Raw genomic sequence first — 25,042 nt, 5'->3', positions numbered from 1 at the left:
GAAAGTCCCGAAATTTTAACGGCCATTTTCGCAGTTGGCAGTTTCCACAAATGGCTTTTCGGGCCCGAAACGTTTTCGGAACTTTCGAGAAACGGGCCCCTGCTGTGAAACTGTCGGCGCTTTTCGTAGTAGTGGTATAACCCGCCCTGACTATGAGGGCCTTTGCGCTCATCTTTCTATGTTTAGAACTAACCCTTGAGCAGGAGACTCCCATTTACATCAATTAGGACAATTTGCATACATTGTTTTTGCTAGCTATTTTGTCTTTATTTTACAATAACTTTATTCTGAAATCTTGGCCATTCTAAACAGTGCATGCGGTGGCGATCTAAAAATAGAAAGATACGCGCAAAGGTTGACTCATAGGGCTTACATGGGAGAGGCAAGCTCCTACTCATGGGCTCCTGTAGCAGGTAAAAAATACCATAATATTCTTTGTGTGCCCTCCAAACTTTTGCATAAGCTGAGCACTGTTTCCAATTTCTTTTGGGACTTAACAATGGTCCCAAGAAAAAATAAAAACAATGCTTATGCAAAAGTTTGGAGGCAAACAAAGAGTATTACGTTATTTTGTGGTAGTGGCCTAGACATGCATTCTGACCCTGCCTTCTCTCTTATGCGAAAACCAGAAAGTCAAACAGGATCTTGATTGGAGAGAAAGAATGTATGAATTGAAACAAACTGATCATGGAAAGCTGCAATTAGCCAGAATGCAAAATTTCATAGAAATACCCCATGAGCTGAAGATTTTATGACAATTTGAAAACTTGAAAATTCTCCTCTACCTTTTACTCTCCGATTAAATTTCCAATTTCCATTCCAAAGCGCCACAAAAAAGACAAATATTCTTATACTGTTTTTTAAAAATAAATAAGCAAGGATGGAAATTTCAAACCTCAAGGGAGAGATGTTACGTCTGTTTCAAAAGTTAGGGTTAGAAAAATCCTCAAATTAAGTATAACTCGAGGTTTTTCCACAAACAAATCGGTAATATTTCTTTCCCCTGTTGCAACATAAAATCAGATGGCAGTATACTTAAAAGTGCGCATGTGTCCAAAAAATAAATTCTTATTTTTCTTTGGATTTCAAAACTATGTTAACTAAATACTTAGCGACCAAAGGTTTAAGCCTTGATTTCAAAAAGACATCTGTTATTAGAACTGGAAGTTTTCCTATTTAGTGGTCCGACATTCGTAAGCTGCTCGCGTCAGCTCATGATTAAAAAGGGTCACCACAAATAAACAAAATACCGCTAATTTCGCTCACCCAATTCCTATGTATATTGAACATAAATAGACATCTCCTATTCACGAAAACCACGAAAATACTACTACTACTACTACTACTACTACTACTCACGGCTACTACTGCTACTGTTCCCCTGCTGCGAGTACCATCACATACGGATTTAAGTGACTATTAAACCGTTTGTGTGTAGTAGTAGTAGCAGTAGTAGCAGTAGTAGCAGTAGTAGCAGCAGTAGTAGCAGTAGTAGTGGTAGTGGTAGTGGTAGTGGTAGTGGTAGTGGTAGTGGTAGTGGTAGTGGTAGTGGTAGTGGTAGTGGTAGTGGTAGTGGTAGTGGTAGTAGTAGTAGTAGTAGTAGTAGTAGTAGTAGTAGTAGTAGTAGTAGCAGTAGTAGTAGTAGTAGTGATGGCCTGTAGCTCCACTAGTGCGCGGGCTTGGGTGACGGATGCGTAAATGCTGACCTTGTAACCCCCTAGTTGTTCCTGATTTTGCAACTTTAAGAAAAACTGGCCTAGAGACTTTGTTGAATTTTAAATATTTTAGAGAGTATCTCTAACATTATCTGGTAACGCTGAATGGGAAAATCTCACCGTCTCGTTTCTTCAAAAAAAAAAACAACATTTGTTGATTTTAAGGCTCAAAGAAATGCCTAATATCGTTGCCATGGTAACGTCCTTTTGGAGGAAAATAAAATGTGAGAAATCTGCGATACGTACTTAATACCTTAGCCAAATTTCGTCTTGATATGATTACCCTGACTGTATCTAAGGACAGAATAACTATATTTATTTGTTTCAAAAAAGGAGAAACTATTTCAAGCCTCCTTAAGTTTAAGTCAAAGGCTCACTAGATTAAGAATGCATTGCGTAAGCATTGCGTACGTACGCTGCACAATTAATATGCAGCACGGGAGTTTTGGGCTTTCAGACTTATAAATGTTTTCACCTGACGTCACAGCGGCCACGTTGGTGCACAAAACAATAGAGAAAAAAGTCTTTTGGGAATTTGACTCTATGATAAGCCTAAATTTGCTATTCTTTTGTTGACCAACATGGCCGTCTCATCACTTGATTGAAACCATCTATAAACTCGAGTTTTGCATATATAATAAGCTGCATTCATTCGCTGAAAATTTTAAGCTAGTGAGCCTTTGACGTCACGTTTCCCTGGATCCAACGATCGGAGGTCCAATCGGTCAGTTTTGAACGTGATGCTATGAGGATCAGAATTACTCTTAGTTTAAGTTATGCAATTCCAGACTTTTCGAGAATTGCTTTACAATCTGTAATTTTCCAGAAATTTCTTTCATGTGACTCAGCCGTTTCCACAAATAGTATAATACACTATAAACAGCAACAGAACTTTCTAGATGCTTAGAGTAAAAGTATAAAAACAGGCTTGTAAGTAATGGAGAAAACTCTTTTGCCCAAGGACTTACCCTCGTGGCTGGCTGTGGTTGAACTTATGCTATGGATGCGATACTGTGAGGAAGCAACTGCGATAACTATGGTGAAGCTATAACCTTCGACCTTGCCATAAACAAAGAGAAGAAAGAGACAACGGCCGAAAAGGAACGAAGATAAAGAGTTCAGAGTTCATTATGAAGTCTTCCGTAAAAGTTTGTCCACACAGAAAATCCAGTGAGTGGAAAGAATCCACTGAATCAAGAAAGTCAAGAATTGTTGTGTCTAGTCGGTGGAACTTGCAGTTCGAAGTTAATCAAAATCGATACCTGGTCATACCTGAATGGCCATGAAAGACAGTAAGCCTGCTTTACGAACTGCTTAACTTATCTTTAACCTAAGTAAATGCAACAGTGTAAAACTAAATAAATTAAATAATAGTGAAAAGGGGTAACTGCTTGTTGCCAGACTTTTGTTGTTTGTTGCCTTATATCGTACTCGGGAGCTCTTTCTGGTTACTTTAGAACGTAACAGTGAGTAATGGCGGACCGTGAAATCCAAAACTCACACTAAGAGTAAACGGCCCTTTGAATAAAAATAAAGCTCAAAATTTTGCCAAACAGATGTTAAGCAAACACAGTTACAAAATCTGAAAAAAGGAAATATACATGGGCACTTTAAGCAGATCTTTAATTTCTGGAAAATTGATGATAAAAACCGGCTGAAAAATCGTGTAAATGAGATCCAGCGACGAACTGCTGCAAATGGTCTATGCTCCACCGACTGCCATTAGAGGAGGGTGGCTTGAGACAGAGACTGTCGAAATTAGGGCGGAAATTTGATATGCATGAGGGGAATGGGGAAATAATCCACTTTCGAAAATACCGTAATACTCTTTGTTTGTCCCTCCAAATTTTGCATAAGCATCGTTTTTGTTTTCTCTTGGGTCCATTGTAATTCCCAAAAGAAACTGGAAACAATGCCGTGGCAAAATCTGGAGGGACAAACAAAGAGTATTACGGTTCGAAAATGGCCTTTTGTGCAAAGTAAATTACAGATGAGAGTAAAGGTCGGCACACACGAGGGGACTAGTCCCTGCAACTAGTCCCCTGAAGAGTTTACCCGAAAGGAATGGTCGCAGGGACTAGTCCCCAGTAGTGTTAACACGCGGGAACCAATTGCACAGGAAAGTAGCAAACCTGGGGGAAACGACGCTTTCTTAAGAAACCAAATTTATTAAAATAGCAATGTAGGGTTCAGGATTCAGTGCTTGAATTGTTTGTGATTCAACTCGGATATAATAACCGGAAAAATAACGCTTTCTTACCGATCAGATACAGAAACAAAAAGGGGCGAAAATTCGATCAAGATTTCCAGTACTCATCCATCCTGAAACAGAGTTCGTAAGGAATTGTGGGAGCTTGTGATACCGATCTGTGATTGGTTTATTTTAATTTGGTCGCAGGGACTTGTCCCACGAACAGTTCACATGAAGCGTTTTGAGGAACAAGTCGTAGGGACTTGTCCCAAAAATTCAAACCAGTTTGAATTCGTGAGAGAAGTGGCAGGGACCAAATTTTAGTCTCTGCGACTAGATTTTGTGGCAAAAATGGCTAGTTCACAAGATGGGACTTGTCCCCGCGACTTGTTGCAGGGACCAGTTGCAGGGACTAGTTCCCTCGTGTGTGCCGACCTCAATGGAGAACTCGAGAAAACTCGTGCTAAAAAGCGGTGCTTTTTCTCGTGCTAATAGAGTGAGTACGTCCCGGGTAGTTGTGAAGCTTGTCCCTTTTCTTTTATTTTTACCTTGTTTGTTGTTTCTCAGCAATGGGTAGCTCCCTTTTGTCTTTAATTCCTTTGCATTTTTGTTTGGGAATATATCAGTGACCCCGCTATTACTCACCTATATGTTGTTTTTCTTGATTGAAATGTTTTGTTAGAAGCGCTTCCGTTGTTCAATGATGTTCTCGTTGAGTAAATGTTTCCCACCCATTTTCCACGTAGATATAAATAAGATTGCTCAAAAAGTGCGGTGAAAGAGTGGTGGATAGGACACAAAATTACAGCAAGATATTGGCAACGGTAAAATTTATAATGACTATTCTTTCCATATCAATACAATGTTCCTTTTATTGGCATAAGTTTAATTCTACCCCCATCTAGTTCAACTGCGTCCACACCGAACTGTCGCAGTCGTGAGGTGTCAGCAAGGCCCAGACGATCAATGGAAGCGACTATGTCCTGATTTGCCTTGTTGTTCTCAAGAATATTTCTTATGGCAAAGATTGCCCACTGACAGATATCTGAGGGTGAGGTTAAGTATAACTCTGCTGTAAGAAAAGTATGTTCAGGGAAAAATAACGGGTAGCTAGCTACTCACGCGAGTGATCTAGGGAATACTATATTACACGAAAAAAAATTATCATAGTGGTGATCCTCAACAAACAAATTCGCCGCGGCTAAAATGGGAGGATTTGGCCTTTGACTCTGAAATGAGAGAAATTTTAAAGCCGATACTTTGACAATAAGATACTATTAATATCTTTAGTGCAGAAGGAACGAGGCTTTTGATCAGATGTATGGCTCTGTGGAGAAGCCTCGCTTTAATGAGGAGTCACAAAACACAGCGACGAAAGATTTTCGACATTTTAGTCAAAGACTTTGAAATTTGAATCCTGTGTTGTTCTTACGCCTCTGCTTTCAATGGCCAACACGACCTATCAAAATTACACAGACTGTTTCTCATAGTCAAAATCTCATCGCTGTTGGGGGTCACCCCCACGCGTCCTTATCGGAACTAAGAATTTTGTCATGCGGTGTTAACTGTAATCTGATTGCAACTGAGAAAAACAGGTACGCATTGCGTACGTGTGGTAGTGAAGTAACTTGAAACCTTGCTTTATTCCATAACTGTCAACTGAGCTGCGTTTTGCTTCCCAGGACGCAATAGGTAAAATACTAAACCCAGAAAGATTAAAGGAAATTAATGGGAATCGAGAAACATTGACTTCGAGGCTGACATGAATTTCAACTTTTTCGTTTCACAGCAAGTTAAAGCGTGTACTCTGAGTGTATTTGGATGGGAGACTCCAAATATACGACTTGCTGCAAGAAACATAGGACCGAAATATCTATTTTAACGTTCAAAAATGCGAACTATGCATGGTACAAATTTTGTTAGGCTGCTTTATGCAAAACAACTATTGATGCAAAAGTAGACAAATATTGCTGGTTTTCACTCACGTGATCAACAGCCATGTTTTTTAACGAAAACAAAAGGAAGCGTTTGCATAATAATAGAGTTAAATTCCCGGAGGATTTGGTCGGGGCACCAACATGGCCGCCTTTTCTTTGTTTTGGGCACCAACATGGCGGTCGTGACGTCATGTGAAAACCGAGAATTGATACACAGTTTTAAGGAAGAGCACAAGGAAGTTTTTAGAAGTGTCGATCGAAAATAAAAAAAAATTGCCATCAGCAACAAAATTTGCGACATGAAAACAACATAACAAAAATCTTGAGAGTTTTGCTACGTTCAATTTTTCCATTGTTCTTTTAGCTGAACAAGTAAATCGCAAAATCGAAAGTGACATCGATCTCAGCGGCCGCCTGTGATCAAGTTACCCTTGCGTGGCAAAATGACGGCAAGACATCGGATTGTTGTTTTGTTAGATTTTTTTTCTTTCAAGTGTTATAAAAGTCGACAAGGAATGTGCGAATTTAACACAAAGATCACAATCGTCCAACTCTTGAGGTTGACTATTGTACAGTTTCTGCAAAGTCAAAAATTCACTCTCCTATAGCTAGCGGATCTTATTTATCACTAGGTCATCGTTTTCGAAATAGAAACTGCTTCATTATTCATCAGCGTAACAAATTCTTGCCGAATTTGGGGCTCATTTGTTGAAATTCAAGCACACTTCCAACAGACCTGTTCATTTTCGTGTTTTTTACCCAGTTATTTTCTGGTGCAGCTGTTAAATGACATGAGGATTTGAAAAGGCTTTTCAGTTTTGTTTTCCCTCTGACCAAACACACAAGTGGCTTCTGCTTCTATATTTTTTATACAGATATACATTTTTTCAAACAAAAGTGGAGCGAAAAATTGCGTCAATAAATTACAAGTGAAGAAAAAGCTATCAGATCCTATCAGTGAAATCAACAGACACAGACCAGCCGACAAAATCTACATGTTCACCATCAGCAAAATCAAAGTAGTGTTGCCGAACGTACACTTACACTCGAAGACTAAAAGATTTCGACATATGTGAAAAGGTTTAGGGTTAGAAGAGCTCATCTTTTCTATTACTCGGCAAAAATTTTGAGCACAGGGCTGTGGTAGTTTCAACATAAACAAGCTGATGAAATCTTCATGTTTTGCTGATCGATCGCAATGATGACGATAAAAATAGTTTTCTGTTTTTCTCTCCGTTGCGAGGAAATTATGGTTGAATGTTTTTAAATGCAGGCAGAAAAGTTGACCCGGTCTTTGAGAGTAAAAATACTATGGTCAGCAGGTGAATTTTGTCCTCGTTTATTTGACCTGCAGAATGGCTGTGGAATGTGAGCTTGCGTGACGATCTCCACACAAGTGAAAAGAGTGATTTTGATTTAAGAATTTACGTGTCTGTTAATTTGACAATAACGTACTCAAACAGTTTTCGTTCTCTTTTCATTAAGAAAATTAAGAAAGGAAAAAGACAAGTGGGCCGCAAACAAACATCAATTGTTGTAATTCAAGAAGACCGTACATTAGTTTCGTAATTCATGCACGTGCTGCAGGCCTGCAAATTAACACTGAATCTTAAAGCGCCCCGATTGACGAGTAAAATCGCCTGGCGTTGGACTTGACTGTGTAGCTGGCAGTTTTTGTTGGCGCGAGACGCAAATTAACGAGGGGCGCGGCCCTACCCATTCTCTGAGCGTTCGCCGCTCGTTAATTTGCCTCTGGCGCCAACAATGCCGCCAGCTACGCAGCGTTAGACAGAGTCTCACTCCTAGGAGTCAATGGTTTAAAGGGATTGTTAAGGACTGTGCCTACTATTGTTATTGCGCATACGTTCTACCCATCTCGAGATTTTCCTATCGGTGAAGCTCACTAATACAGGGATATTTTTGCACGGTTTAAAACTATCCGGATAAAGTAGATCTTAGTAAGTACTCTTGGTATCCAAAAAGAAAATTGGGGGTAACCATGCATTTTTGAGAGATAATTAAGCCTCAGTTTGAGAAAGAACGCCATACATTGCTTTGTATTTTAAAGCTTTTTACAAATATTATTCATGAATTATCTTGGAAAAATGCGTGGTTACCCCCAATTTTCTTTTTTGAATTCATTGACATTTGTCAAGATCTACATTTCCCGCACAATCATAAGCCGGGGCAAAAATACCTTTGAATTAGTAGGCACCGTCCTTAACCTGATACTTTTTTTTAAAGAAATCAACCCTAACCTTGCATAATCGTTTTGGCAATACTAAAAGAAAAAGATTCAAAGGAAGGATACACGGATTCTGATCATCAACGTTACAATGATCCAGTAACAATGAAATGCCATCAAGCTCCCGCACCTGTTTAGACAACGAATGTTATTTTAACGGCTTTCAGTTGACTATGAATAAGAATAGCCTTATATTGGTAAAATTATGCTTGGAACTATAAAAATGACCTGAATAATTTGGGGAACAAAATAAGGATTTGTGCGAAGTTTGTTTCTCGAATCTTCATGTGTCTTTTTCGCTTGCTTCAAAGTGAATTATAATAAAACTCTAGGGAAATTAGCCAACTACAGGTAGTTTTACTCTACCATACTTTGCTATGCGACTGGGATCTATTACTATTTCAACCAATCAGAAGCAAACACCAAAGCAAATTTGACTTGCCAGGCTGTGAATTGACTGAAACAGCAAGCTACAACAAAATTAATTCTGTATACTTTGCAAAAAAAAATTACAAAAGTCTCGGACAACAATGATAAAACATGCTAGCTTACAGTGTCCTGATTGGGCCGATGCCGGTAGCACATATTGCCAATAACTCGTACCAGGTCTCTCTGAAAGCCCTGACTGGGTGCCAATCTCTCTGAGGTCACATCTTGAGGAATGGAGCCAACATTACTAAATGTTACCTTTGCTTCAGGTGTAGATGTTTCCTTTAACAAACCTAAAACGTTAGAATGTTATCTGGGAGAGGGCATAAATATCGTAAGTATAAATTTTAATGGAGTACAGCACCTCAACATTCAAGCGCCACAGGTGAATAACTTGAATTTCTGACTACCAACTTTTTTATGCTGATTAGGTAACATCATACCCAAAAATAGTAAATTGCTCCTTGGAACAACGTGATGGACATCAATATTGAAAAGGCTTACCAACACAAGTTTCCAATAGAGATTTTCTCTCTTGAAGAGCAGTGATGCTTGAATGAAGTCCAGTACTTGTGGAAAGTAAACTTAAAAGCCTTGTGACAATCAATACCTGAAACTAAGTTATACACATACATATTTTATTAATCCTTTTGGTATTTCTACTGTACAGCTAGGATGCTAAACTACAGGCAGGAGAACGTGAACGATAAATAATAAAGGAAGTAAGAATTCTTCATATGATTCAGAGGATTTATATGAAAAGGGAGCACTGAATTTGCGAAAACAGCTGAACTAGCCAGGCTGTTCCAGAGAGGGATTACTCTAGGAAACACGGAATGTTTGTAAGCATTCGAATTTGAAAAAGATGCATAGTTTGCTCGGGTTTTAGAATAGAAAGGCTAAGCGGTATTTGCCAAAGGGAGGTAAACCAGGTTGTTTACAGCTTTATACATCATGGTCAGAGAGTCTAAGGTTCTCCTTTTCTCTAAGCTATCCCAGCCCAGGGAGTTTGTCATACCTGTCACACTAGAGTAACTAGAGTAGTCAGCACAGACAAACCTGGCCGCAGCACGTTGTATTGTTTCTTAGGAAGCTATATGCTGCTTTTCAAGGTGACCAACAGGGTGAAGCATATCAAAGTTCAATACGGGGTCTTACTAATGACTTGGATGCCTGCTGCTTAACATATGTACTACAACTACACATGTTTCTATGCTAAAGAACTAAAATCTTGGAAGCTTTGGATTTGACTTCACTTGTGTGTCCTATTGTCAATCATTTTAAATAAATAAATAAATAAAAGTAAGTGTTGTTATTTCAATAAAGACTAGTCTTTATTGAAATAACAACACTTACAGCAGACGTGTAAGTTTACAATAAACGTATGATTATTATCAAAAAAAAACGTTTATAAAATATGTGGCAAGGTACAATCTACATTATAAAAGAGATATTTCATATACAGCATGCATAGTTATGTAAGTCCAAAAAGGCATCTATTTATGAAGCAACGCTTGAAGCGTTCAGTTTTAACATGGAGAAAAATGAACTTGTGAACTCGGTTTCGAAGATTTATACGATTTCTGGTTGGATGTAAAAGTTCTATTAAACAGTGTTCGCTACTACCCATAACTTTGGCCCATAAGTGTATATCCCTTTTCTTTTCACTCACTGATGTAGCCAAACCTGAAGGCTCGCTTGAAAAATTTATCGATTCTGTCATTATATATTTGCTTTGGTAAGCACCTGCCCACACTTCAATTCTATATAGGAATATGGGCATTATTAAGCTGTTAAATAATTGATGAATTTCAGAGATCGAGTAGCCGTAGTACTTGCAGACACGCAGAATGTACATTCTAGACGAAACCTTCGACAGCATAGAGTCGAACTGGGTGTCCCAGTTACAAGGATTCTCATTAAATGTTACACGCAAGATTTTAAGCTCCTGTTTTCTTTCAACTCCTTCCACCTGTTCCGGTAGTGATTTCCTTGTCCTTCCTCTTTCAACCATCTCCCAGGTCTTCTTCATGTGCAGTACCATTCTGTTATCTCTAACCCGTTTTTTAACATTTACAACTTCGGCCTCAGAAGGGTCATGAGCATTGACTTTAACTGTTATACTTAATGTGATGTCATCAGCGGACTTCCGTCATTAAACATTTGGTGAATATTGACTGGGGAAATGTTATTAACCATGATAGTGAACAAAACGGGACCCAGTACAGTCCCCTGAGGGACGCCTTTATTGATGTTGACCAATAGCCCTTATTATGTTGGTTTTAAAATTGTCAGGCAAATTAGCCATGTGTTATGCTGGGGGCAAACATTGGAAAAAAGGCAAATAGCGGAAAATCGGCTCGTCGAAATATTGAAATAACATTGCTAAAAGTACATTTTAGAATTTAAAATTAAGTACCTTTTATAATAATTTTATATCTTTTGATTGTCTTTGACATTTTGAGTTTCTACTTCGTTATCTGCTCATTTTTCACTAAAAAAAAGTTGAAGTAACTTTTGAAATCAATGCATTTTACTACTTAGGTGATAAACACTCAATGAACGTGAAACAAATCTCTCTGTGTGGCTAAGATGTTCGTTATAGCCTCTCGGACTTATGTTGTTTGCCCCCTCAGAAGTGTGTAGCAAATTAACATGATAATAGCAAATCCAACATGATAGCCATCGTGAATAAGGTCTATTCTGTTGAGGTACCATCAACCACAACCCTCTGTTGTCGGCCATCCAAAAAACGGATGATTCAGTTTACAATACAAGGATTACCAGGGTAATGCCAAGAGATTTTAACTTATCGCAGATTATCTCATGAGAAACAGAATCAAAGGCCTTCCGAATGTCAAATGTATATACCCTGACAAAGTCAGCTCCAGAGTCCAAAGATTTTAGCCAGAAGTGTAGTTTTTTTATTAGGGCCATAGTGGTATTGTGATCAGCTTTGTATGCAAATTGGTCTGGACTAATAGATGTTTTCAGTAAAGAAGAAAGTTCTTCCTTGTACACCAGTCTTTCAAAGATCCTCATGATGATATTAGTCAAAGATATTGGACGAAGCTGGTCACATGATTCCAGTGGATTAGGTTTGGGAATAGGAACCGCATCAGCAAGTTTCCAGAGGTGACGAGCTTCTTGTTTACAGATTGAATTGTTGAAAATTTTGTTTATGAGTGGTGCGAGGTGGTGGGCAAAATCACGCCGAAGCCAATACGGTAGGTTATCAGGTCCTGACGCAGTTCTCTTCTGATGGACTGAGAGGTCCCAAACATCTTGCTCACACACAGTGGGGATATATGTATCCTCAGGAATCATCACACGCTCAGGAGCTACGTATGTATCATCTGTGTTAATGGATCGAAGGTAATTGTTTATTTCTTCTGGATCTATAAGTGAACTAAGGTGAACATTTTGAGCTTTTCTTCCAGTGATTTCATCCATTCAACATTTCTGCTTCTTAAGGGACACTGCATGTATTTGATTCTCACGTATAAGTTTGTTGATCTTCTCCTGTAAAATGCGGTTTTCATTGGTTAGGTGTTGGTTCTTGTTTCTTATACTGTATAAATGCTTAACCAGAGGAGACAATTTTTATAATTCCAAAAGGATTTTTCATTTCAAGTTGACACCAGTAACAAATTTTAATACAAATTAAACCAAGGCTGTAGAAGCTCACTTTTGAAAGATTCACTTTGATAATTTAACCATTACTTAACCATTAGTAACCCTCTTATCTCCGACACACAAAATGGTTTAGTCCACTGATCAGGTCTTTCATCGGCAAGTATCCAAATTGTGATACAATTAGTATGTGTAATCAAATGGCGACGAGTGAAATTAGGAAATAATTTCACGCGCGTTCTGTCAAAATTCTGATATCAAAATTTTGACAAAACGCAAGTGAAATTATTTCCTAATTTCACGAGAAAACCATTTGATTACCTTTTAATGTCGTGGGTGACAAATTACGCTCACAACCGTAATTGTAAAATCGCTCGAGTACTTTATCCAACTGCTCGGGAAGAATCATCTCCAGGTTTTTCTCAAGGCTATTTTCGACACACCACTTCTCAAAAACTCTCACCCAGTTAATTGTGCTCTTTCACGTATTTAATGGTCACTGTCTTAAATCTAGACGCCATCTTCGCTCTGATCAAGATACAAGAGATGTTACAATGGCAATTTTGTAATTTCACATGGGAAATTACAAATCAACGCTGAAATTTCGCGCCTAAATTAAGGAGTAATTTGTCACCCATGATATTATGAATATAAACAAGCCCAAACAATGACTTGTGTGCCATATTCCTTTTAGAGAGTTATAATGTAGATTATTTATTATAAAAGACGTGTCAACTAACAAAATCGTCAGATGAATGATCCAGTTGTTGTAGCCTTTGAGTGATACCAACCACATGTTTCTCAAATTGATGTGACAAGTAATTCACTGAAGATGCATAAAATTCTGGAGCCATTTCTGGTCCTTTTGATTTTTCACTTGATTCATCCAAAGCATCTGTAAAAAGACATCACCTTGCCATAAAAAAGTCTTTTATGCATTCAAATGTCCTTTAGTTAATTGGATAAACCAGATGACAAGCTAAATTCTCGGGCTCATTCCATTCGTATTTGATCCGTTCCAAACCATTAAAACAGGACACTACAGGGTATTACCATCTCATATTTTGGATGTTGTCTTGACCAAATATGGTAAAATGGTGTTATAGTGGAATAATAATGTGTGTTAGTATCAACCAACCAGTGGACTAATGCAAATCCTGCATTTTGATTTGCTATGCTACTAGAGGACTATTAGTAATAGTCCTCGAGTAGCGAAAAGCGTGACGCTTTCTTTCGTTTCATTCCCAATTGAATATTTCTTTAACTTGCATTTGCTAACTTTATTATTTGCCTTTTCTGTCCGACTGGTTGGGTGATACTAAAACAATTAGACCCTTCGCCCTCAAGGGCCATGGGTCAATAGCCCACTCGGCTTCGCCTCATGGGCTATTGACCCGTAGCCCTTGCGCCCTTGCGCCCTTGCAGAAGTTTGGACCGAGAGTGGCCTGGGATGAATAATAAAATATTTGGACAGAGAGTGTCCTGGGATGAATATTAAAATATAATTATAAATTATCATGGTAAGTTTGCATGATCTGCTTGTGTGGTCAAGTGGATAAGAGAGTGGACACAACAAATCCAGAGGTAGGGAGTTCAAGCTCAAGTTTGGGTAAGTAAAAAAGAAAGTCTTGAGTATACTGTGTAAAGTCTGTCATAGAGGGAGTGGGCAAAAGGGTACGCAAGGAGGGGGGCCACGTGCAAAATAAGGGGGGATAGAACTGTGAAAGAAAGGGGTGTTGGATAGAGGTGATGGGGAAGATGAGGGAGGGGTATGAAAGTAGAAGAAAAGAAAGAAATAACATGTTCTTTTTTAGACCCCCTAAAAACCACGCCCCTGTTTTTTAACTACACCCCAAAAAAAGGAAAATCCCTTTTTTAGACAGTTGATAAAAATAAACCAGTACAATTAAAATTGTACCAGTTCAATATATTCTGTACCAGTTCAGGAAAAATTGTACCAAAGGAACAAATTGTGCTACAACAGATACACGTGTCGTAATGGGAACTGAGTTATAATATCACGAAATACAAGATGGCGGTCAAAAGTCACCAAAGCACCTTGTATGTTATAAGATTAAACAGTGGCCAATGCGTCGGCCGACAGTCGGTCAACTATCGACCGACTGTCGGCTAACTGTCGATTGACAGTCAAGTGACGTGTTGGCCAACACGTGGGTGGGTTCAGATTGTTTACCGTTACCCCTTTTGTTGTGTACCTTGGATGTCATCATACATGCAACTGGTTTGTCTCGTTTTAACGTTTCTAACAAGACAACAACATAGAGAATATTATTTTTGCAAGAAAGCTTTTAAAACTTACCAGTTATTTTAAGATGAAATAAATCCAGCAAGATAACTCTTCAAAACACAACAAAAGGAAACTTGTAAGCTTGGTGGTTTCCTTAGGTCTCCTCAAATTAACTAATTGATTGATTGGTTGATTAACTGATTCAGCTTGCTTGGTTGACTGGCTGACTGACTGATCAATTGAGATTATAGTCTGCATGCAACCTGACTATATGAGAATACAAGGTAATTGTCAAGTTGCTCCAAAAAGAATCATTTTATTTCACCAGCCACTTGCTTCTGGCATGTTAAGAAGTCTACTAGAAAGCTTACTAACAGACTATAAAAAAAAAGAAGCATTAACAACAAGTAACTCATATAAATTATTCTTAAATTTATGATTGTATTGCAAGGACTTAATAGTAGCGTGGCTTTGTCTCATTTAATTTTAGACTAAGTACACATGTAAAGAGGAAGAAAACCAAACTTAGTAATGTCTGCTGACATGAATTTTTGTCTACACCACCATATTTACATAGAATAGTATAGATCAAATGTGAATTGTGTATTCACTTTTCATGATACATTCCTAACCACTGACACTAACCATCCAAGCATAAAACAATTACTCTCATTACTGATTATATAAGAAAAAGATACTGCTCTCACCTAGCAAGGGGATCAGATTCAATACCATGATACATATCAGGAAAGAGGCCCTCACAGATCAAAGTGTCTAGAATAAAATATCTGACAATGAAAAATGAAATCCAAGTAAGAAATCTAATGGCAAAGTTACTAAGACTTTATTTACCACTAATCAAAAATAACATCATGCACCAGACCCATATAAGATCATTTATACCATGCCATAGAAAATACAGCCAATCAGAATGCAGGAAAGCCATTGTATATTTGTCAGTATTCCACCGAACCTTCCCATCAATCAGAGCAATTCAACAGTATCACACCCAACCTTCATATCATGCCTTACTGGCCACTGTATTTACTATGGCATAATGGTATAAAATAGTTAAGCAACCCTTTCTCGTGGTATACCGTGGAATATCCCACATGTCACTTGTATTTTCTTGGTACATGCACAAGGCTCGTGTGTATAATACGAAAATACATTAGTGACTCGTGTGTACCACTCAAAAGCGTTACACAACTAGTATTTACACCATAGTAAATTAGCTGAATTAGGGTAAAGTGGGTCAAGTTAACATAGCATACTGTAAATAAACCACCACTAATTTTTAGTTCATTTGAAAAACAAAGGCATGGCATGTTCAATAGCTAGTATCGAAAACGAAGCACTCGAAAATGAAGACCTAAGCACGAAGCATTCAAAAGACCAAAAGCATTTCATTCTTTGTTTACATCATGCAGATAACTAGCTTGGACAAGTGCAGTCCAGGGCTCGAAATTAACGAAAAAATCCAGTCGCATTTTGCGATAAGATACGAAAATTTAGTCGCAATTTCGCAAATTTTAGTCGCAAAATCGCCGCGCTGCATTTTGTTGTCAGCGGTTTAGCAAAAAGATATGAGCCCGCAATACTTGTGTGTAAAGAAACCGCTGAAAAAATGGCGAATGATCGAAGAAATGGAGCTGTGCACGTAACATCGCAGCTAAATTACTCTACAATTACGCTATCTTCAGAGAAAAGTCACAGCGAGAAACAAAATAACTTTGTCATTTCTTTATTAATTTTAGCAAAAGTAGCAGCACAGTGGCAACTGCTAACCCTTTTGTTTCGAAACAGCGAAGGTGACAACAAGTCGCAAATTTGCGACCTCTCCAGATATTTTAGTCGCAAAGGGAAAAATTTAGTCGCCAATGCGACTGTATTGGTCGCAATTTCGAGCCCTGCAGTCATGACCCTCTCTCATGAAACACTTCCTCGGTCACCACAAATGGCAGAGCAACTCAGTGGCCATCATGTGGAGTTAACTCCGATGAGGTGGTAGAACCCTATACTCATGAACAGAGCCTAAAATTGCAATTTCACGGTTCTTGCATGTGGTTTCAATAACATTAACACTCTTCCAAGTACAGCTGTAGCCAAAACGTGGAGCCGGGATCAGGGTCGGGGTGTCTGTGTTTTTTCAATTATTCTCCTGTACTGTTATTTCAAATGATTGGGATCTGTCCTTCATTTATGGTGGAAATTATTGTCGTCAAAAAATTTAATGAAACTAAATCTTAGTTTTTTTTCTAAATCTAACTTTGTTTTTGTGTTTTTTAATAGAAGTGAATTTTTGTCCAGCGGTTTTGCAACTATCATCTACTTTTGTTTAATTCACTTGCACTTAGTTTCATCTTTTTTAATGTGCCAATGAATTTTTCCTACAGAAAAAAAGAATTTGCAGAAGCACGAAAAAATTTACCGTAGTGAAATGTCTCAGTGCATTCATTTAATTTAGTTGCCCTCTTCACTGTGCTGAAGGCAGAGTTGTAAGATGCACTACGTTTTTGTTCAGTGGATGTTAAATATGACGTTTAAGGTTCCTGTTGTGAAACCCAAAACTTTGGATTGCTCTGGTCAAAGTGGTCTAGCAATGAAAAACAGGGTGCTTCTTTTGAAGTTGTGAGTGCTTCGTTTTTGACCTGGGTTGCTTCGTTTTCAAGTTTTGAGTGCTTTGTTTTCGACTCAGGGTGCTTCGTTTTCAATCTTTTGGGTGCTTCATGCTTAGGTCTTTGTTTTTGAGAATCAATACTACCATGTTCAATAGGCCATTTCTGAGTTCATGTCTGCCTCCTCTTCAAAGTGAGCGTAATTAACTGCCAAGTTTTTGTGATGGTAATTAGTTCTACTTCAAATACATGTACATGAGTGAAAACTAATTTTCACAAGAGATTTACAGTAGACTCACTTTGGAGGGGAGACAGACATGAACACTATTAATTAAACTATCAAGAAAGCATGTGCAACAACAGGTTGGTGGACAGTTCTAATAAATTATTATTGTTATATACCCCCATTCAAGAGGTGACTTGTTTGCACACAAGTGAATGATGTGTGAGATGATCTTAAGACCACTACGATGTTTAGTCAGCTCCAACCTGTGAAAAAGATATAATAATTATTATAATAATTACATTGTATTTGAATGTTTAAGGTACATGTAGTTTTGGAGAGAACTCGCTGTTGTTAACCCATTCACATCTGAAGTGCCCCCAATTGGTGAGTAAAATTGTCTGGCATTGGCCAGAATCAAATATGAAAGTCTCACTCTCAGGTAGGGAGGGGTTACTGGTAACTTGGATTTTCTTTAATGGGGACATAGTTTTTCAGTGAGTGATTAATGGGGACATACCAGTAGTTTTTCAGTGAGTGATTAACCCATTGTCTCCAGGGGTTCTCCATTGACGAGTAAAATCGTCTGGCGTTAGACAGAGTAAAATGGCCGGTTTCGGCTGGTTTGGATGTCAAAGGGTTAACAAAACTCAGTTTGAATGCTTACTATAACAAGTAGACAAGTAGAAAAAAGGAATTAAAAACTAAATTACAATTCACCTTCTTTGTTGGTTTAAACAGTTGAAAATAATCATGCACAAACAATCTTGGATGCTTTGATCAGTTGATGAAAGTACATCTCTGAAAGACAAAACAATAAAGTTAATCACATTAAAAACATTTTTTGTCTTCTTCTGAACTGTAATGTGTACATGTTACTTTACTAAGATCTCGATAGCATGATAAATCTTTGTGAAATTTCTTCTGTTGAAGCAAGAAAAGCTTTACTAAAAACCACTTTAAACTTCTTCCTCAACAGTTGTCCTTGCTTTTAACACACCTCTGGCTATTTCCACAAAACTAGCTTCATGTGATCTCAGACCTCTTCAGTTGAAAGCCATTTTGATCTTTAAATTTGCATGCACAATATTATTACTTCATGTAATCTTGCAAAAGGTTTTGCATAAATTAAAAAGTTGCAAAACGCAATTCACATGCGCATGAATAACTCCAATCGGCCTTTGTGTTGATGAGCTCATCCTCGTTGCCCAGACTGATCCTAACAGACTCAGTTATTAATCTTAGCATCAAATAAAAAACCCAAGTGACATTCAGTGACATTCATGGTGAACAATGGGGCAACTCCTCTGTGCTTCTCACAGGAATGCCCTCCACAGCACAGAGTTTTCCTTCTTCTCTCTCAAAGCCCTTACATGCTTCTTCCCACAGGTGTAAGCACTTCGGGAGGTTTTGCCAACGTATTTGTTCCCACAGCTCTTACAAACCAGTTTATAAGTTACCCCAACAGCACGACAAGGCCCTTTTCCATTAGTGCGACATATCACACAATAATTTGTTGTCATCACACCTCTTGTATTTGATTAATGGGTCTGACCGTTGCAAAATCTGCTTCAGGGTTACTCCTGCTCTCTCAACCACTTTGATTTTTAAACTCGTTTTCTCTATCTGCCCCACGTATCTCTCTTTTAGCTCGGATCCTGGGATCACTGTGTCAAAACCACCTCTTTCATACCATGTCCCCTTCTTTCTTTTCTCTCTTGCACTCTCCCCAAGTTCTTCCACACTCTTGGTCTGTATAAAGGTTGCTCACCATTAGCGTCTAGTTCTATCAGACAGTCAGAGGCCTTCAATGCTGATTGAACTACCTGCATCCTAAACTCCCGATTGTACCCATAGTACTGGAGGTGCAGCATCATATAGTTGATGTACCTGCCCCTGTCTCCCAAGGAAGTTCTCTGCTGCAATTGATTTGAATTCTCAAAACTTGCTGCATCAAAATTGTCCTCTTTGAACTCCAGTTGGTAGGGCCAACCTTGCACAGATTACCCTCTTTGACCCAACAATCTTCGAGTAAAACTCATGCAGTAACAAACACACACCACCTCCACCCTTGGTCATTCTCCTCTCTACCCAAACCTTTAAGCCCAATATTGGCAATCTCCCATCCCCATGGTGTGACAGGTAATCGACCTCCAACTGGATTGATGGATGTATCCTGTTTCCCAGCTGCTGCAGCATAGTCATGCATCTCCTATCCACTTGGGACACCCATCTCCCTCTCACTCCCTCCCAGGTTTTAAACAAAGATCACTCTACCTTCATCCTTGACAAACTTAACGCCATGTTTGGGAAAGAAAGAAAGGAAAGGAATTTTATTTCAGTGTCTAGTTGTTCTAGCGCTGGAACACTAATTAGGGACACTGTACACTGAAATTAACAATATTTATTAACACAAGTCAAAAGATGGTTTGTGAGGAGAGAGGAAACCAGAGCACCCGGAGAAAACCTCTTGATGCAGATTAGAGAACCAACAAACTCAACCCACATATGACACTGAGTTGGGGATTCAAACTCGGGCCACATTGGTGGGAGGCGAGTGCTCTCACCACTGCGCCATCCCTGAACCCCCTATCCCTACATTAACATCATCCACATACCGTTTGTACAACCTTAAACTCATCTCATTCATCCTCATCTTAAGCTGTATGTCCCACCATATCATGAGCTAACCCCTGTGAGCTCTAAACCTATGGGACCTCCTTGTGTCTGCATCTTGATTTGCATGTCAAACGAGTAAACATGCTTCATCATTATGAGACAGAGAACCACTCTCATGGCCTCAGTAAACATCTTCCTTATGTCCCTCGCATCCAGCCATTCACAAGGTTTTTACCAAGGTCCAAACCTGTCCTCTTTGCTTTCAAGGGTAACCTGTGATAGTGGGTGGTCAGCCTCTTCCTGTCTTACATCATGGGCAGAACTGCAACAAACCCATTTCTCTTGACTCAGCCTCAGTTCTGTTCAATCCCAGCTGAAGCCCAACTCGTCTGAGTCAGCCCTACCACCTGCACACCACTGATGTACAAAATCTCACGCACCTTCTCTACAGTAAACAGCATGTCCAAGCTCGGGTACAAGCTTAAGGCTTTCACACCCACCGACCCAACAACCATCTCCCCCTCATCTGTATCCTTGTTGACTTCCCTAAACTCCACTAAAATCTCTTCAGTGGTCAAGCATACGCTCTCTTCTTCCTTCTTCAACTGTGTCAAAATCCTGCTTATAAGATGCGACAACTGCCTATTGTAGGCCACTATCAAACTGGCGGAATTTCCTCCTAATTGACCGCCCCTTGAGGTCTTTCCTCAACGTGTATAGGGGAGGAAAACTGCAATCTTTCACCATCATGTTGCTCTTAATCCTTGAATGTGCTCCCACCTCCTCCCTATCTCTCTTGCACTATTAGGCCTCACCCACATAACCAAGTGTGCATTCGCCTCAGCCTGCAACTTCTCATGTTGTGTTTTACATCAAACACGGCAACATCTTTGCGCACTACTGCGATTATAAATGGTCTTCCCTGATAGCAGAGCCTCCTTTGCATTTGCTGGACAGAGATGACAGTATGAGCAGCGCCGAATAACTACAAGGGCTAAAGGGGCCAGACAACTAAAAGAATTACTGAAAACCAAACTACTGCGGATTCAGGTTGAGCGTTTAATGACATAAGTTATTGCGTTCATTATCAGGGTTGAATGGTTGCGTTGCGAGGCAATTTGTCAGACGTTGCTAGGCGGGGATGATATCATTGTGTGTCAGAAAAGGAAAAGAAAAGGCACTTTGTCTTATCGATCTGTGTGTCATAGCAATTGAAATCAAGATAGAGTACTCCTACTATTCTACAAAAAGAATAACTCCAGTATAATTATATTGTCGAAGAGCTTATGACCTAGGAATACAGCAAGTTCGTGGAATGCATTGTGAACAAGGTGCCCCATCTCCAAAGGATGAATTCAATGCGACTTACAGTGAAGGAAGATGAAACTGTCGACGAGGTAGATTTGTCCAGAAAGTATTTCAGCTTGCAGATGAAAGGTGTGTTAGACAAAGTAGCTCAGAGCATCAGAATAAGAGTATTTGAATTTGCGTTGCCAGCCGTAGATACTGGTATTGACAGAGTAGAAAACATGGCTGAGACGGGAGCAGAGGATCGCGAGCTAACACGGACGCATGTTCAACGCTCACTAGATTTACCAGGACGGAACACAAGCGCTCACAAAACTGATGAAAACGACTTGCCTGTGATGCTTGCTTTACAACGTTATGGCTGAAAAACAAAAGGAAGCCGTAAACGAGATAAAAAATTGCATGGAAACGAAATGCCATGAACTTGTAAGGTTCGATGACAAAATAAAACGAGCATCGGATCAGAATAGGGGGCACTTATCCACATGTGGAAACTGCCACTTAAAACTTGGACACACAAGAAAGATTTGCACTTTTAGCCCATGTAAATCCGCCTTTTCATGTGGTATTTTATCAAAACATAGCAGCGAAAAATTAGAAAGATCAAATTTAGAAAAAGAAATCAACCGCCTCGAAGAAAAACTAAGAACGGCAGCAAAAGGTGTAGAAAATACCACTCATGCAGCCGACAAAGTGATCAACTCGAGTTCCAGACAAATGGAGGATGTCATTATCAATGAAATGCCCGACAGGTACACTTCCTAAGGGCTAAGAAACTGGGCTCTTTTCAATAAGGATGTCGCAATTCTGCAATGAAACTTAAAGGGAAAGTTGCCGTTACGTGAGAACGTGAGAAAACTCCTTGATAACATTGTTATGAAAGGCACTGATTGTAGTAAGAGTTCATCAACTCGTGTTAGTTTTACTTCAATTTATTCCGATGTTCGCAAACAAACTGATCATAGGATGACTTCCCAGAAGAGGCTACTCTCGGGAGAATATGCTATAAACTTTCCAACGGAAAAAAAATTGTGCGTAACTATGAGTACACAAGAGCAGTCTGACTTTAAACTGGCCCTAAAATTACAACAACAAGAAATGGTGTCAAGAAGTGAGTATGAGATCTCACCATGTTCTGAACCAATTACAACCACGAGAGTAAACAACGAACTTGATTTGAATGTGAACCCAGATGCGTCTGTCTCCATTGAATGTTCTACAGAAGCAAGCAAGCGCGGCGGCAGCTTTGTTAGAATTGCAACACAGATCTTCCTTTTCGAAATGACTCAGTGGAAATGTTAGCACTTTAAAAACGTTTGATGGTATGAAAACTTCGTTGGGTTTTGTCGTGTTGAACAGCTGACTTTGTGAAGGCTACTTTATTTGAAGTTTACATTAAAATGTTTTGTTGTGTTAGACTACATGTATTTTTGGTGTGAGTGTTTGTCTTGCGTTTGAGCGCTACAAATTGTTGGAACTTAAATTTTCCCCGAGTTTTTCTTAGTATACTTCTCCTTTATCCTGCATCAAGAGACAGCAACATCAATTATTATTATCCCACTAAAGGCTATAGTACAAAAAAATTATCATTTCTTTCTGAAGAAATAAAAAGCTCTAAAGATAAAATTTAAATGATTGACATATTTTGTCCTGAGCATAATTAGTACAAACCCAATGCGTTTCAAATCTATTGTGGGAACGACTGCTAAAAATAGTTCTATTCAAAATCCGAACATCAACATGATCTGCAAAATATGAACGATTGACCAGCTCTAGATGTTCTAAGTTTGTACGCCTCATGTATTCAAGCTGTTTGTTTACTTCAAACTTTAAACCTCCAAATAACCCATAATTCTAAAGAATCCATGCATGTCTCCAGGTGTGATAAATTTTTTTTTACTGCTGTGTACAAGGATTCTTTTAAACATTTCAGTTTGCCAAAAACATATTCAGCAGGATTAAAATCTGGGGAGTATGCAGGCATGTAAACTAACTCGATATTGAGGTCGTCAAGAAATTCTTGCAAAATCCGTCCACCTTGGTGGTGATACGTGGGACAATTATCCATTACAATCATGTCTCCAACCTCAAGGCATGGTCTCAAAGTTACAGGGTTCGGTGAGTTATATGCCTCTTCAAAAAAACTGGAGTCTAATGTATTTGCCGCTCCATCAACTGTGTTCATGTAAGTTACTCCAGTAAGAGAACAGAGAAGATTAACTGTAGTATTGGGGTTTTCTGCATATCTTGTTACTTCGATTGCCCTTTGCCCAATCGGTGCATGACCATACTTTCGAGTATTGTTTGAGGGAAGTTTCACATCCATCACATTCATCAAAATATTTCAACGTGTAGGGATCCTTGACAAGTAGTCGCCAAACAGTTGAGTATAAGCCATATTTGCTATTGTAAATCTTTCTTGGGCAACATGCACTATTTTTTTGAAGGTAAACTTCTTGCCGCTGGGTAGTCTGTTTCAGACAGTGTTGCACACCGCTGTTACTGAAGTTGTTCCAAAGGGTAAATGGCCACAATCATACAAACAGTACATTACTTCTGCATGAGTTTCTGTCTTTTCAGAACTTCAATGAGTTCAAGATCTCCATTAGATAAACGACTAGGATTTCCTCCTCTGTGCTTCAATGGGTTAAGAGAACCAGTCTCGCAGTAGTTTTTCCAAATTTTTGAAACCGTAGCCAATGACACATTCAGCTCATTCACAATATCCACAAATCGACCGGGAAATATCATTGTTAGTGGGTCACCTCCTCCTTCAACGATTTTATCGGTGATGAGATGTCTTAGGTCAGAGGATAAAGGTTTTCCTGGGATATAAGAGCGACTGCTCTTGCTTACGGTCAACATGTCTACATTCTGTAACGCGCCTTTTTTCATACAGAACGCTATCATCCCCCGCCTAGCAATGTCTGACAATTTGCCTCGCAACGCAACCAATCAACCGTGATAACGAACGCGATAACTGGCGTCATTAAACGCTCAACCTGAATCCGCAGTGTGCAGGACACAGACATTTTCAGGTGACCATCATCAAACATAGCTGGAAGCATGAGTTTCAAACAGTAAGATTGTCCAATAATGGTATTAGAATCAGCCTAGCTGTCAGACCATTAATACCAAAGAAAACAGACCTGACTGCTACAGTAGCAAGGAAGCTGCATTCTGGATAAACCACTCTCTGAAACTGTCAATAATGTGTACTGATCATTATCACAAAGCATTCTAGCTTTCAAAAGACATCAAAATTATTTTGGAATAAACAAATAAACAACAAACTGGCCTTCTATGCATCCTTTTTACTTGTCAGGGACCTGGTGCTGGTTTTCAATAGAAAGCGACTGCTCATTGGAAACAGTCTGTTTCTCTAAAAATAAACCAATCACAATCGTTCAGATATTCTCCGAAGATAAGTGGCATGAAGATGAAACAGAGATGTCAACCTATGGAGATCTAAAATCTGGAGATTTTTTCCATCTGTCTCCCCACCCCTCCCCCCTCGATCAACCTATCCACTCCTCCTCCCCTCCTCTCCCCCCCCCCCCCTAAATGCACCCACCCATCCCCCAGCAGCTCCTTCAGAATACAAAAATATTCTGCCACCATTGTGAATTTGCAGGAAAACAGGGTACTTATGTCAAGAATTTTTATTGGTGAATCGGAGATCCAATCAAACAATTGGTTATATGGCTATGATAGCTAAAGGAAGTCATTTTGTTTAGTTCTATTAACGTGTGTTTGAAACTCAAGAGATGAAGAAATGCATTAAGAAACAATGAAACGAGTTTGAAAAAATCGATCTTTTTTAAACTTGGGGATGCAATTTGAGTCTAGAATGGAGAAATGTCTGTGAAAGGTTCA

The 25,042-nt window shown here is 39.0% G+C and overlaps 1 protein-coding gene across 4 annotated transcripts in view; it reads right to left on the bottom strand.

Annotated features, from left to right (window-relative positions):
- Positions 1 to 4,719: 4,719 nt before the first annotated feature.
- The window catches only part of LOC138000031 (ataxin-10-like), a 23,811-nt gene continuing 3,488 nt past the window's right edge, over positions 4,720 to 25,042 (bottom strand). The window contains exons 5-13 of one of the 4 annotated variants that reach the window (XM_068846154.1): positions 17,960 to 18,040; positions 17,419 to 17,505; positions 15,106 to 15,186; positions 14,471 to 14,508; positions 12,891 to 13,045; positions 9,022 to 9,133; positions 8,641 to 8,810; positions 8,155 to 8,218; positions 4,720 to 4,951 (exon numbers count right to left, since the gene is read on the bottom strand). In XM_068846154.1, coding sequence (XP_068702255.1) covers positions 4,761 to 4,951; positions 8,155 to 8,218; positions 8,641 to 8,810; positions 9,022 to 9,133; positions 12,891 to 13,045; positions 14,471 to 14,508; positions 15,106 to 15,186; positions 17,419 to 17,505; positions 17,960 to 18,040 — 979 coding nt within the window. In that variant the 3' untranslated portion in view covers positions 4,720 to 4,760. Of the gene's footprint in view, positions 4,952 to 8,154; positions 8,219 to 8,640; positions 8,831 to 9,021; positions 9,134 to 12,890; positions 13,046 to 14,470; positions 14,509 to 15,105; positions 15,187 to 17,418; positions 17,506 to 17,959; positions 18,041 to 25,042 lie in introns of those variants that run through there. The other 3 variants (XM_068846155.1, XM_068846157.1, XM_068846156.1) reach the window with 3 other exon arrangements.

The sequence above is a fragment of the Montipora foliosa genome, chromosome 4 (genome assembly GCF_036669935.1).
Source record: "Montipora foliosa isolate CH-2021 chromosome 4, ASM3666993v2, whole genome shotgun sequence".
Taxonomy (NCBI): domain Eukaryota; kingdom Metazoa; phylum Cnidaria; class Anthozoa; order Scleractinia; family Acroporidae; genus Montipora; species Montipora foliosa.
Note: the sequence above shows the minus strand (reverse complement) of the source record. Positions and strands in the feature narration are given on the sequence as shown.